Genomic DNA, 13,452 nt, shown 5'->3' with positions numbered 1-13,452 from the left:
ATTTTCCAGCTTTTGAGCTTTCAGTTGATCAGTTTGGCTTCTGATAGGAGGTCATAGTAGCAGAGAAATGAAATGGGCAGCTGTATTTAGGAAGAAATTCTATACAGAGAGAGTGATTGCCCATTGGAATGGGCTGCCTGGGGAGGTGGTGGAGTCACCATCATTGGAGGTGTTCAGGAGGAGACTTGATGGGGTGCTTGGTGCCATGGGTTAGTTGTTTAGGTGGGTTGGATTGGTTGATGGGTTGGACACGATGATCTTGAAGGTCTCTTCCAACCTGGTCTGGTTCGGTTCTGTTCTATTCTATTCTATTCTATTCTATTCTATTCTATTCTATTCTATTCTATTCTATTCTATTCTATTCTATTCTATTCTATTCTATTCTATTCCTAGTGTGGCCAGACATAGACCCTATTACAAACCCAGTTTAACTGTCTGTTATACAACTCCTCTCAAAGACAAGCAGAGCTTAACAAGTTGACACCACTCTTACTGAAGAGCAGCACAATTCTTCCCAAAGTGCTAAAACTAAAAATAATTTTAAAACTAATTAAAACATTTAAAAAACCCTAACAAAACAAAACAAAACCACCAACAACAAAGTGAACAGAGTCCTAGCCTGTGAGAGAAGATGCAAGGAAACATGTGAAAATGTTATTCATGTAATGTGTACTCATAGCAGTATAAGAATATATTGTTGTGAATGCATTATGTGAATATATTGTTCATATTGTCATGGAAGAGGAGGACTAGGAGGCAGACTCCTGCAGACTCTTAAAGCATTAAAGACTGAGAACCCTGGGGCTGTTTAGTCTTGAGAAGTCTGAGAGGACATCTGATCAATGCTTATAATACGAGGGCTAGGTTTCAAGTGGAAGGGGCCAAGCTCTTCTCAGTGGTGGACAATAATGACAAGGAGCGATGAATACAAACTTCAACATAGAATGTTTCACCTCAAGATGAGGAGAAACTTCTTTACAGATTGGGTAACAGAGCACTGGAGCAGGCTGCCCAGAGAAGTTGTGGAATCTCCTTGTCTGGAGACTTTCAAAACTCACCTGGATGCATTCCTATCCAGACTTGAGTGATCCTGCTTTGGCAGGGAGATTGGACTTGCTGATCTCTGCAGATCCCTTCAACCTCTAATGAGCTGTGGTACTGTGATATTTTCATGATGCATATTACTTAATCCTTTATTGTAATATCATGCAACTCTCAGGCAAGAGTATTGCAGCAGATCTGCTATTTCCTACACAAAGTACTGGCTTGGCAAAATATGTTTGATGTTTTTCCACTGTAAAGCTGTCTCGGGTTCTCCCTCCAGCTCCATAGACACACATACATCTACATGAATATTAAATATTAACTGCATCAAGAGCCATCGAAGATGCTGTTTCTGCACACCAGGCAGGCATGATGGCTGATGGTGAGGAAAGCAGCAGAAACACAGCTGCAGCCTCCCCACACACAGGGCTTAGGCCAGGAGGCAAGGGAGCCGCTGTTAAATTTGAATGTGGCTGGGGGCTGCCAAAACCAAAACAAACCAGAACAAACCAAAACCCCCAAAAAGGTAAATGGGGAGAAGATGGGCTTACATATTTCCCTGGGAAAGCTTCTCTTTGTTACATAATACTTTCCTTTTTGCTTCTTGGCTGGGAAACACCTGTCAGGAAATGGCAGATGGTGGGAAATAATAAAAGGAAAGAAATGTCCTCATTTAAAAAGGAGATCTTGCATTTTCTATCCCTGGTTGTAAGTGCTGTGGGGAATGTTACTGAATTATGTAACTCCTTGGTGTCTTTCTGGGTGTACCACATTAAAAGAGAAATAATCGTTTCGGTTGCTGAATTTCAGATGAATCTTATTTTCAAAGAAAAAAGAAAGAGGAAAAAGAAATAGATTGCATGGATTAAAAATTTATGCCTGAAACAGTCTGTGTCAGGCATAAAACCTTTCACAAAACCTTTGGGGGCCATCAACACTGGGGGTGAATTGTGAGTATCTTGATTGAGGTTATGGCAGTCCTATGGGGGCAGGTGCTAAAACCTCACTCTCCTATCTAATAATGAGCAAAACCAGCTCCACAGGGCAGCACGAGTGTCAGAGAAGGGCTGAGATGTGGGAGTAATAGCAGAAGCAGCACGTTACCTCATGCCAGAGAAACTGGTAATGTTTGGCAAAGTGGAGCTGTAGGTACCTCCTGCTTTTGTGCCTGCCAGTTCCTGTGCACAGAGCCAGGGGCAGCAGGCAAAATTATGTTCTCCTTCTTTTGCAGGCATTATCTTGCCAGTTGTCATCACCTTGATAGTCATTACCCTCTCTGTCTTCTCTCTGGTGGCTTTGTACAGAATGTGCCAGAAGAAAACTCCAGGTATTTGGGTTACTTTCTGTGATGGGGGCAGGGGAAGATCAGTATGCTTTTTGTAATTAAAACATCTCTGCAATCTTTTTAGCTTGCCTTAACCATAGATGTTGCACCAGCCTGATAGGAAAGCTTCTTGTATTTCAAAGTATTTTGCCTAAAGTAGGAAAGTAACATCCCCATTTTTCAAAATCAGGAAGGAAGAATAGAGAGAGCTAAAACATCTCTGATTTTTTGAGACTGTATAACACAGCAAAGATTTTTGTTCATGCTTTTGCAGCTACAAAACAAACAGCTGTGCTAACACCATCAATCAGGTGTGTGTGGGGGGGAAGAGTGAAAACTAAGTTCGGAGATATTGTTAAACAAAATGACTGTATTTATTTTACCGCTATTCAAACACAGGCAAAACCCCATCACTGCTTTCTTATAGGAAATAAGTGATATATACATACATGCATACAAAGACACACATAAACATTGTAGATGTGTAATTTTTTCCAGTTACATGGGAACTGTGGTGGGTTGAAATTACACCACCACCACCCCCAAGCTAATTTGGAAGACTACCCCCAAAATAAATCACCAGAGCAGCTCAATTTGGGATGGAAGCAAATGAAAGCTCTATTTACAAGCAAACTAAAATCTAGAAATACGAAATGCAATTAATAGGTACAAAATGGACAATAGATGTACTATAGACATATTCACAAACAACACAGAAGCTCCTCAGACCCCCCTGCACAGATCCAGGGGGACTGTTCACCTCCTCCCTCCCTCCTTCCCATTACTTCACACAGTAGTCAAAGCAGAGATCTCCTGTCAAGGCCACAGAATCATAGAATCAATAAGGTTAGAAAAGACCTCAAAGATCATCAAGTCCAACCTGTCCCCCAAGACCTCATGACCATGGCACCAAGAGAGAGAGAAGTTGCAAGTAGAAGCAACAGAAGAAGAAAAGAAAGAAAGAACTGTTTATGCCTCTTCTCTAAATCCCCATCAGCAAGCCAATGAATTATATAGAACTTAGCATTATTTTTTCTTTTACACCCAATGGCAATTCCATTCCACCCTCAGTCTAGCGACTAGGCTAAGGTTCCCCTGTCAAATGGTAACAGGAGCAAAATCCCTGAGCAAACAGTATTTTCAGAAAGTTATTTTGACAGGGTGGCTAGGGCCAGTATCTGTTTCACTGCTGCCCATGAAATACTTAATGGGGCATAATTCCATTAAATTCCATTTGCCACAATGTTTCAAACAGTTGCCCAAGTGGGCTACAGGCAAGTGTAATTCGCCCCTAAGTGAAAACTCAGATCTGGATCCAGGCTGTGGCTTTTCTCTCACTTTGAGCTGGCATAGGTTAGAACTGTGCAGAGCTTCAACTGTGAAATCACTGGGCCTTGGACATATAAAATCACAACAGGGTTTTGAAGCTGTAGACCAAGGCAAACAGTGTGTCGCAACCAATTTAGCCAACGACGTGGAAAAACCAGACCCAGACCAACAGAGGAAGGTGTGATATTGCTTAAGGAGTTACTCAATATTCAGAGTCAAGAGAGGAAGATAAGAGGTGAAGAACCTTGCCTCACCAGCCTCACCCATGCAGACACAGCACTAGCAAATTCACTTGGAATTAAGAGTAGATGTCTGTGGTACTTCCCATGGGATCTGCTAAGGCCTATCCAGTGAACTTCCCATGTGGACAGAGAGCCCTGTGCCCAGTGCCATGGGGCTAGAGCTGGCTCCATGTCTCCAATGTAACCTCCTGGTCCCATCCATCTGCCCACACTTGCACATAAGAATAAAATACATTTGAGATATGATTCATTTGGGGCAGAAGCCTATTCCTCATCAGCTAAAATGACAGGCCCTGCTCTCAGATGTCATGCCAGGTTAAACTCCCTGGAGCATGCAGCCTGGCAGCTTGTTCCCTCACTCTCCTCACCCCTGTGCCTTTTAGCTCGGTTGTTATGTACTCAAGAACTATTGCACACTCCTTGCCTCTGTGCCAGCTACCCAGGGAACGAGAAACTGCAGGGGGAAACGTGCTTCTGTTGTGCTCTTATGCAAGTCACATATCATTCTCAATTCCAGCAATTTCAGCTCACTTTCATAGATGTCATGAGGAGCTTTTGAGAAGAGGAGCCAGAAAAAGGAACAATTACCATTCAAGCTGGTTATTTGTGTTAATGTACTTAATGCAATGCTGCAAAATCACAACGAAGCCTTCTGCTAGCGACTGCAATAGCTCTGTCTAAATGTTTACTTCAGTGAGTTCCAGCAGTCAAAATGATATTAACTTTGTTTCTTCTTCCAGAGAGACAAGAGAACGGCACTGAACAGTAGGTTGAACCCTGTTTTTTCCTTGCTTTGAGATCTGTCACGGGGCACTTGCCAATGCAGCAGATTACGCATGAGATTTCTTTGATCTTTCTCTGTTTAAACACAATAAGTGGCTGGCACCCCAAAGAGAAATGCCCTGTTGAGAAGTGATGCCCTTGCAACTATTGTACACCACCCCTACCCATCATAAACAGCCCTTCCAGCATGGACAGAAACACAACAGCTCACAACTGGTTTGCAGGGAATCCTTTTGAAACAAATCAACAGCTCATGTTGTGCCATGGGGCCTATTGGCCCAGACTTTTATCTTTTTTTTTTAAACTTTTTTTTTGCCTCTCTGATTTTCTTTTTCTTTCACCTCCCACTTCTTTATTTTTGGTTTGGTTGGTTGGTTGGTTTTGGTTTTTATTCTAGGTTATTTTTCACACTCTTTTCCTCATATGCCCCAATATTTTGTCTTCCCCTGTCCCATGGTCTCTCCACTAGTCCATGTGCAGAGGTTCAGCTAAAACAGTGTTGCCATAAGGAGTTTGAGGAGATCTATTAGAAGATATGTACTAGATGTCACTGAGTGTGGCTGTGGCCCCTATGGTTTTTATGACCAAAAGCCACATTTAGACTGCTGATTTACTTGCTAGCCCTGACTCCCTGGACGTGTGAAGTGATCCTTCTTGCAATTCAACATGGCTAAAAGCCTTGTGTTGACAGAGAAAAAAAATTACTCCTTCTGTTCCTCTAGATGTAGTTCTGTGGAGCACTAGATCAAACCTGGAGTCATGCCACTTGATTTATGACATACTATAATAGAAAGGGGATTTCAGAGATATTGGTATATGGTGATTTCCAACCTAAGACTTACACATGAGCTCATGCAAAGCCCATTTCAAGCCTGCCACTGCAAACTGGCTTAGGTGATGCCTACTCCAGTTTTGTTTGGCTGCCCAATGTGCATGCTGACTGCTTAAATATTTTCTGACTTCAACAGGACCCAGTCAGATAAAGAAGGGGTCAAACTTCTTTCTGTGAAGACAACTTCTCCTGAGACTGGTGAGTGTTTCCCCTGTGTATACATCTGCCTCCCTCGCTGAGCCCAGAGAAGAGCAATTTCAGGGTGTTATTTCCAATAGCAATAGCATCTTGAGGTCCTGTCAGGTCAAAGTCACTGCAAACAGTTCCTCTACAGTGCAAATCCCAGACTGGGAGCCTGTAGAGATGCAGTGCAGGTGCTTTGTGTGTGGTATGGCTGGTTTATGGAGAATCAATTTTTAATATCATTGATGGTAAGTGATCTACACCTCTGTGTATTCAGGAGCAGCTGTGATCATGATATTTATCAGCTAGATTTTCCTACCCAGGAAGGTTTGGGGACTGGTAATATTCCAGGGCCCAAAAGGTTTGTGAGTCAGTTCTGTATGTAAACAGGGCTCTGCTGGAGTTGGTGTTGGCAGTGTCATCAGCCCTATAACCCAGCCACCCTTTACATTCAAAATCCTGCTCTCATTGCAAATTCCTCCAACCTGTGCTTTGCTGATCCAGTTTCTTACAAAATATGTGGTAATAAACCCTAAAGGAACAAAGAAAGCAAAATCACATCAATATAAGCAAAGAGTTGAATGCAGTTATAGATAGTACAAGAAACAGAATAACACAAAACACGACTGAGGCAGAAAAAAAGTTCTGAACGTTCTGATTCCCAGCTATTTGTTTCCTCAGCCATGTAGGTTCCACCTTTGTTCTCATCTAATATGCAGAACTCCTCCAAGCAAAATAGCCTGTAACTTTATGCATTTTTAGGTAACAAAACAAATAAGGCTTTTGGCTATGTCTTTCCCCTAATGACATTTCAGAGGCTGCCTGATAGCTGCTCTTCCCTTTCCTCCAAATCCTCAGAAAGTCCTCTAAATACAGAACTTGATCTGACCATCCTCTACTTGTTGGAGAGGCACAATTTGCACTCTCCAACCTTCTCTGCAACTCCCAGAAGCTTTTGTGCAATCCAAAAGACCCACAGGGATAGCTCTGGCAAACAAACCAGAGTCATGCCAGGTCCCTGAAGCCTTGCCACATGGAGCATACTAGGAGACTAGAAAGACAGGAGAAAAGCCAACTCCTTTGCAGGATGAATCATCCTGCCCCATTGCTACTGAGCAAATGCAGTCTAAAGTTTGGCCTCTAAATGACTGTGCTGTGGCACTGTGGTGACTGCACTTCAGAGCTTTGTGATATGGGAATTTTTATGGGGGTTTTTAGCATATCATAGAATGGCAGGGGCATCCTCAACTAGATCAGGCTGCCCAGTGCCCTGTCAAGCCTCACTTTGAATATCTCCAGGGACAGGGCCCTACCCACCTGGGCAACCTGTTCCAGTGTTCCACCATCTTGTAGCAAAGAACTTGTTCCTAACATCCCACCTAAATCTGCTCTTCTCTAGTTTGAAGCCATTGCCCCTAGTCCTATCACCACAGGCCTTTGTAAACAGTCTCTCCCCATCCTTCTTGTAGGCCCTCTTCAGGTACTGGAAGGCTGCTATTAGATCTCCCCAGAGCCCTAACAGGTCCATGTCCTTCCTATATTGAAGGCTCCAGACCTGGATGCAGTACTCCAGGTGAGGTCTCACCAGAGCAAAGTGACAGAATCACCTCTCTGGATCTGCTGGCAATGCATCTTTTGATGCAGCCCAGGATGTGGTTTGCCTTCTGGGCTGCAAGCTCACACTGCCTCCTCATGTCCAGCTTCTCATCCATCAGCACCCCCAAGTCCTTTTCCATAGGGCTGTTTCCTATTACATCATCCCCCAGCCTGAATTGATAGTGAGGATTGTTCTGGCCCAGGTGCAGAACCCTGCACTTGCTCTTCTTGAGCCTCATGAAGTTCGCCTGGGCCCACCTCTCTAGCTTATCCATATGTCTTTGGGAATGGACTTTAAGCTTTATCTTAAGGGCTATGGAGTTGTGCATATGTTTTCATTTAAAATCATGGTATTTTTGGAAGTTGAAAGAAGACAGAAACTGGATTTTATACTTTTTTTTTTTTTGATTGATCGATTTTACCCTCATACTGATTTCAACAACAGTCACCTCTTTGGCAGCAGAATTATTTGTACTTTTACAGCAGGGAAATGAGAAGAGACTCAGGCTCGCTGCTGTATTTCTCAAGATGAGGTCTGGTGCCTGTCAGTCAGCTACCAGTTGACCAAGTATCCAAGTTTCTTCCATCCAGAGGATGCCTGGTGCTCTTTTTTACTGAAGTATGATGTATGCATGCTATAATTGTGAGATATGAGTCATGATCACTTAGAAGACAAGATTCCTGCCCTCTTCTCATTAATACAATTCATATTTAAACTAGCTACCCCTCTCTCTTGAGTTCTTTACATGTTTCAAAATAAAACCTGCTTTCACAGAAATGGGAGTCCTGTTTCCCCCCAGGATTTGAGAGACATTTGTTAAAGGAAGGGCCTGTTTCCTTACAAATATATGTTTCACTCATACAGGTATTTTTGAATATGTTAGGATGCCTGCCTGCTTAAATAACCTTTACTGGCTTCAAGAAATGCTCAGGCATAGGGACAAATGTTTCTTACAGCACAGATTGAAACTTGACCAATGTCTGACTCATGGTCCTTCTTACAGCTACTGAAAAAGGTTGCACTTTGTAAAGCTTCTTTATGTGTGGTCTTCTTATTCCTTTTCAGACACATAAATCCCAGCTCAATTAAAAGGTGAATTCATTGTCCAGCTGGCTAGGAAGTGTGTTGTATCTGCCTCTGCTTGTATATACTAACAGAACTACAAAAGGTTTTGAATAGAAGTAGAAAGTTCTTAAGAGCAGCCTTACCTTTAGAGATTGACCTATAGTATCCTTTCACTATCAATGGGCTGCTCAGCTGCCTGTGGTAAAGCATATACACAAAGTTCTGCTTTTATGTCTATGCAAATGAGGCTTTATTATAAGTACAAACCAGATTCCTTTTTCATTTTTTATTCCAAACCCAAGATTTTGTTTTTATATAATTATGTTAAAATTGTGTTTAAAAAAGTATATATACAAAACAGAAAAGGATATGACCTATAAACTGCTGAAGGAAGCAACCTAGAAAAACCCTGTGTTGTCTATGATGCATCTTGATCAAAGGTTTTGGTGAGATTAATCTTACCATATTTTATCTGCCTAAAAAGCTAAGCTGGCTGCACATAGTTGAAAGAGATGTATGTGTCCAGAGAGCTATTTATCACATCTGCCTTGGACATGTGTCTTGAACTGGAATGAGCTGACCTGTGGAGGTCCATTGACTTCTGAAGGATCCTATTTTAGGAATTCTAAAATGAGGTTCTGACTATAAATTGAAAGGACAAAAGAAAGGCTTCTTTTTCAGAAGTGCAGAGGAATTAAACCTAATCAAGAGTATTCTTTCAATTACCTACAATTAATGTGAAAGAATACAGTAAAAGAACAGTGTTCAGTTGAGTTTTAATACAGCAGTGTCATCAGGAGCACTAAGTAAACTGAGCTTTAATATTCTCATTTTATTTTTTAAACTCTTCTCAGAAAGATGAGCTGTTGATGGCTATGAGCTCTAAGGCACAAATGATTGACAATTCATGTGATGTAAAAAACCAGGCAGACAAAGCTAAACACCTTGAACTTTCCATGCACGTTTGCCAGTGAGCTGCAACACCTGATGCAAGATAACTGCCTGTACTTGCATCTTAGGGGAACACTCAGCTTGGATAAAAATGCTCAGGATACTGAATCATCTCCAGAGTTTGACACTAATGTGCACACACAGGACTTACTGCAGCCATTCCATGGTGACTATATAGCCAAATACAGGGTGGCTCTTCAAAGGGTGAATAAATGGTCTTGTGATGACACAGAGCTCTAGAAAATCTACCTGCAGAAGTATTTCTTGTTTGGTATTCAGTATAGCCCACAGAAATGCAAGTTTGCCTTGTCAGTGGGGGATTAGTTTCCCAAGAACATAAGATGGAAGGGTTTGCTTGACTATAAGATCGATACTATCATCCATGACCTTAATGACAAAGTATTGCTTGTCCTGAAAACCCACCTAACTCTTTCTGCAAGGTTTCTTGTTTATTTCACTGAAAACTAGCAAAGGTATTGATGACCTTTATTGATGACATGAAAAATGCTGAGGGATAGAAATTCCTCAGTAACAGAAAGGCAGAGGAATAGAAATTGAGGTAAGATCGGCATGTATCAGCATACAGATGAATGATGCTCCATAGAAATATCAATGCCTGAGTAAAGGCTTGACAGTTTTATGACCCTTGCCCAGAGTACCCATCCTAGAGCAGGTAAAATATATGAAGGGCCTTTACAGTATCAGCCCACCAGTTCAATGTTCAATATAAGATCTCATAGGAGTGTGCAGGTAACATAATGTTTCAGAGCTGTTAGGTAAAATCCTGGCACCTAAGCATAAGATGAGTCATTAGGGCATGTTTTCTAACAACTGTGTGCTCTTTTGAGATGATAGGGTAGGATGTGACTTACTCAGCTTGTAGGGGTGTTGTCTGTTCTGCATTGAATTTGCTGGTAGGATATTAAAAGTCAATGCTGATGTGGCTCAAATTGTGAGCAACAAAATCTCAAAGGGAAGGTGGATGGAGAAAGGTCCACAGTACATATCTGCATCAGGACTTCTCAAGACAGCCACTGTGGGCAAAAATGAAAATTCCCCCGTTGCTAGTAAACAAAGCTTGGGAAAAAATGTACCAGACAAATGGATGTTTGAGGAATCATAGAATCAATAAGGTTGGAAAAGACCTCAAAAATCATCAAGTCCAACCTATCACTCATGACCTCATGACTACAAAACCATGGCACCAAGTGCCATGTCCAATCCCCTCTTGGACACCTCCAGGGACGGCGACTCTACCACCTCCCTGGGCAGCACCTTCCAAAGGCTAACAACTCTCTCTGTGAAGAGCTTTCTCCTCACCTCCAGCCTAAACTTCCCCTGGCACAGCTTGAGACTGTGTCCTCTTGTTCTGGTGCTGGTTGCCTGGGAGATACCAACCAGTGACACATGAAATATTGTACTCACACTGGAGAAAAAAAAGGGATCAGAAAATATCTAGAGGTGCTCTCAGATGGCAATGCAGTATCAAATAATGTGAACAGAGGATGTAGAGCAACCATCATTCTTCATATGCTTCACATCTCTACCAAAGCTGCTGTTGTTCAACAGTAATAACAACTTTGGAGCTATTTTCTGCTGCTTCACTTGGCTGTAGATTTTAATAACATTTCTCAGATGCATCCCTTGCACAAGATGAGTTAACTACCTTGAAGATTTGTGGGATTTCATGGCATGGATTAATTTGACCCCATAACTTCAGTCACTTTTAAGATGATCCTAGTTATATGCCTACATCATTCCTCTGAACTCCCTGAATTTCCCGACCTGCCTTCATAAAGGCTGTAAGAATTCCTATCCTTCAGCATCAGAGGCTGGTGGCTGTACTGTACATAGTGACCAAGCACCAGAATCATCCCAGAACAAAGGAAAACAAAAAGATTGTTCTATTTCAGCACAAAATCTTGCCTCAGTCACTGGAATGTATATGAAGTTCAGCACCTGATGAGACAGCCCACTGTGCACCTGCAAAATCCTGGGGTCTATTGAAATAGTGTGTCTGAGTGACAATATCTTCCATCACTGCTTTCCATCAACCTCCAAAAGCTGAGGCTGTTTAAACCTGCATCACACATCAAGCTGTAGATGTGGCTGTGGTACAGTGGAACAAACCTGGAGCTGGGGCAGAGGATTATTCATCTTCGATTTCTACTATGATAAACACATCCGAGCATGGACCGTGGCATTCAGAGGTAAGAACGTTTGGGGAATTTACCCCTGCCAGGTGGCATGTTTATATAGCAAGTCATGGGGTTACTAAACATGCCTCAGTAGATTAAATCTCTCTCTCATTTTGTCTAGGATTTAGGTGGATGCCTCTAGGAGCAGATGAAGAAGCCAGGTCTCTAGGTGAAATGCTCTGTCACTGAAAATTCTCTTCCCTCCTCCTCTCACCTGCAAGATAATCAATGAAGGTCAGCGAAGAGCAGTCTGCTGGCATGCCTCATGCTTAGAAGTGGTAAGAGAGAGTCTTCCTACTCATGTGAGGATGTGATATTGATTATTTCTTTTTCCTGTTATGAGCTGTACTTTCAGTGTCTTCTTCTTTTTTTCCTTCCCCCTCTACAGGAAGAAAGCCTAGAAGCTGCTTCATTGAAAAGGGTCTCCTCACAGCACAGAGATATGTCAACTACCTGGTTGCCCACCACACCTTTCCTTCTTTTTCTCATTTCCTGATACTTTTTTTTTTTTTCCCCCAAACCTTGTATTGTGTAATGGCCTGAAGTTACATCTCAGAAACTGAAGAATAAACTTCCTTAGCCTTTTGCAGCTCATGGCTGAATTGTTTATCTTCACTCACACCACAAACATCCAATTGCACACACTTCCAGCTGAGAATTTTGGGGGAAACTGTAGTCAAAAAACAAATGGTTTATGCTTCCTTCTGTTTTTTCTGTTTCAGTTTGTGAGCTGTGCAAATTTAAAAGGGTTTTTAGAGCAGTTTCTTGCAGTCAGAGACTGCTGAGGATCAGGTGTTGTTTTCATCTGTGGAGCACCGTCTGACTTTCCAGCCTAAATATTTTTGAGGTGTTCCTATGTTGGAGGAGCCATCATCTGCCCTTTGTTGGCTGTGAAGCAGCAATTGCCTTCCTACCCTCCACCTGAATGCTTCCTTCCCTGCTTTCTCTGCTGTGATGAATTGTACAGATCCTTCTGCCCTGCTGACAGTGGAAAGGAGCAGTTTGCAGTGGCATGGGTGAAGTACATGGCAGGGGAGCACTGTCCCTGGTTCTGGACCCCTTGACCCACGCCAAAACTAGGCAGTGCATCCAGGAACTGAGTGCTGCTCAGTACTGTTCTTCATCATCTGCCACACACTCCTCTTTCTTTTAGTTCAGTGTGGTAAAACCAGACATTTAGGTTTTTGTGTCTGCAGAAGTAGTTTCATAAAAAAATAGGTTTCTGCAACCATATTTTATGAAAAACTTGCTTTAATTCTTCACTCCAAAACAGATTGCAGCCTCTGAGCAATTCCTCAGCAGCAGATATTACAGTGAAATTACAGTGCAACTCATTTTTTCTTACAGAGAATGCAATCTGCAATGCAGTACAACCTGGGGTTTATGTCAAAGATTATTCTTTATAGCCCCTTTTCTTCCAGCCTTCCTAATAACACAAGGAGGGCTTTGCCCATCTGAAAGGCTTTCTGTACTCACAGTGACATGAGGTGTTAACTCTCTTTTATATCATCATGTTCTGCAGTGTATATGTGTTCCAAAAAAATAGATATATTCAGATACTGAATCAAATGGGGGACGGACGGACTACAGTGAGATTGATACAGAAGTCTTCTACCAAGATGAGGCAAAGAAATGTTTCATGTGAGGTTCAAAATTGATTTTATACCGTCTGTAATTTGAGCTGATTATGTGCCCATTACTTATTCACACATATTGGCATCGGGATGCAGCATTTATGGTCAGAGAGAAGTGTATTTGTGAGAATGGAAAATCTTAAGATCATAGGGAAGGGACCTCAAGGATCATACAGTTCCAACCCCCCTGCCATGAGCAGGGACACCTCACACTACAGCAGGTTGCTCAGAGCCACATCCAGCCTGGCCTTAAAAACCTCCAGGGATGGG

At 42.2% G+C, this 13,452-nt stretch overlaps 1 protein-coding gene and 1 long non-coding RNA gene across 3 annotated transcripts in view; both read left to right on the top strand.

The window, feature by feature from the left end:
* EMCN (endomucin) overlaps positions 1 to 13,452 on the top strand; it is a 67,534-nt gene that overhangs the window by 46,172 nt on the left and 7,910 nt on the right. For both annotated transcript variants that reach the window (XM_068136819.1, XM_068136818.1), the window contains exons 8-10: positions 2,276 to 2,371; positions 4,680 to 4,704; positions 5,691 to 5,752. In XM_068136819.1, the coding sequence (XP_067992920.1) occupies positions 2,276 to 2,371; positions 4,680 to 4,704; positions 5,691 to 5,752 (183 nt within the window). The remainder of the gene's footprint in view (positions 1 to 2,275; positions 2,372 to 4,679; positions 4,705 to 5,690; positions 5,753 to 13,452) is intronic.
* LOC137461256 (uncharacterized) lies at positions 9,498 to 12,218 on the top strand. The gene is made up of 3 exons (XR_010993295.1): positions 9,498 to 11,560; positions 11,670 to 11,826; positions 11,937 to 12,218. It is a non-coding gene; the product is annotated as an uncharacterized lncRNA (long non-coding RNA).

Source organism: Melanerpes formicivorus, unplaced genomic scaffold, assembly GCF_026170545.1.
Source record: "Melanerpes formicivorus ecotype bairdi unplaced genomic scaffold, bMelFor1.0.p_v2 SCAF_4, whole genome shotgun sequence".
Classification (NCBI taxonomy): Eukaryota; Metazoa; Chordata; class Aves; order Piciformes; family Picidae; genus Melanerpes; species Melanerpes formicivorus.
Note: the sequence above shows the minus strand (reverse complement) of the source record. Positions and strands in the feature narration are given on the sequence as shown.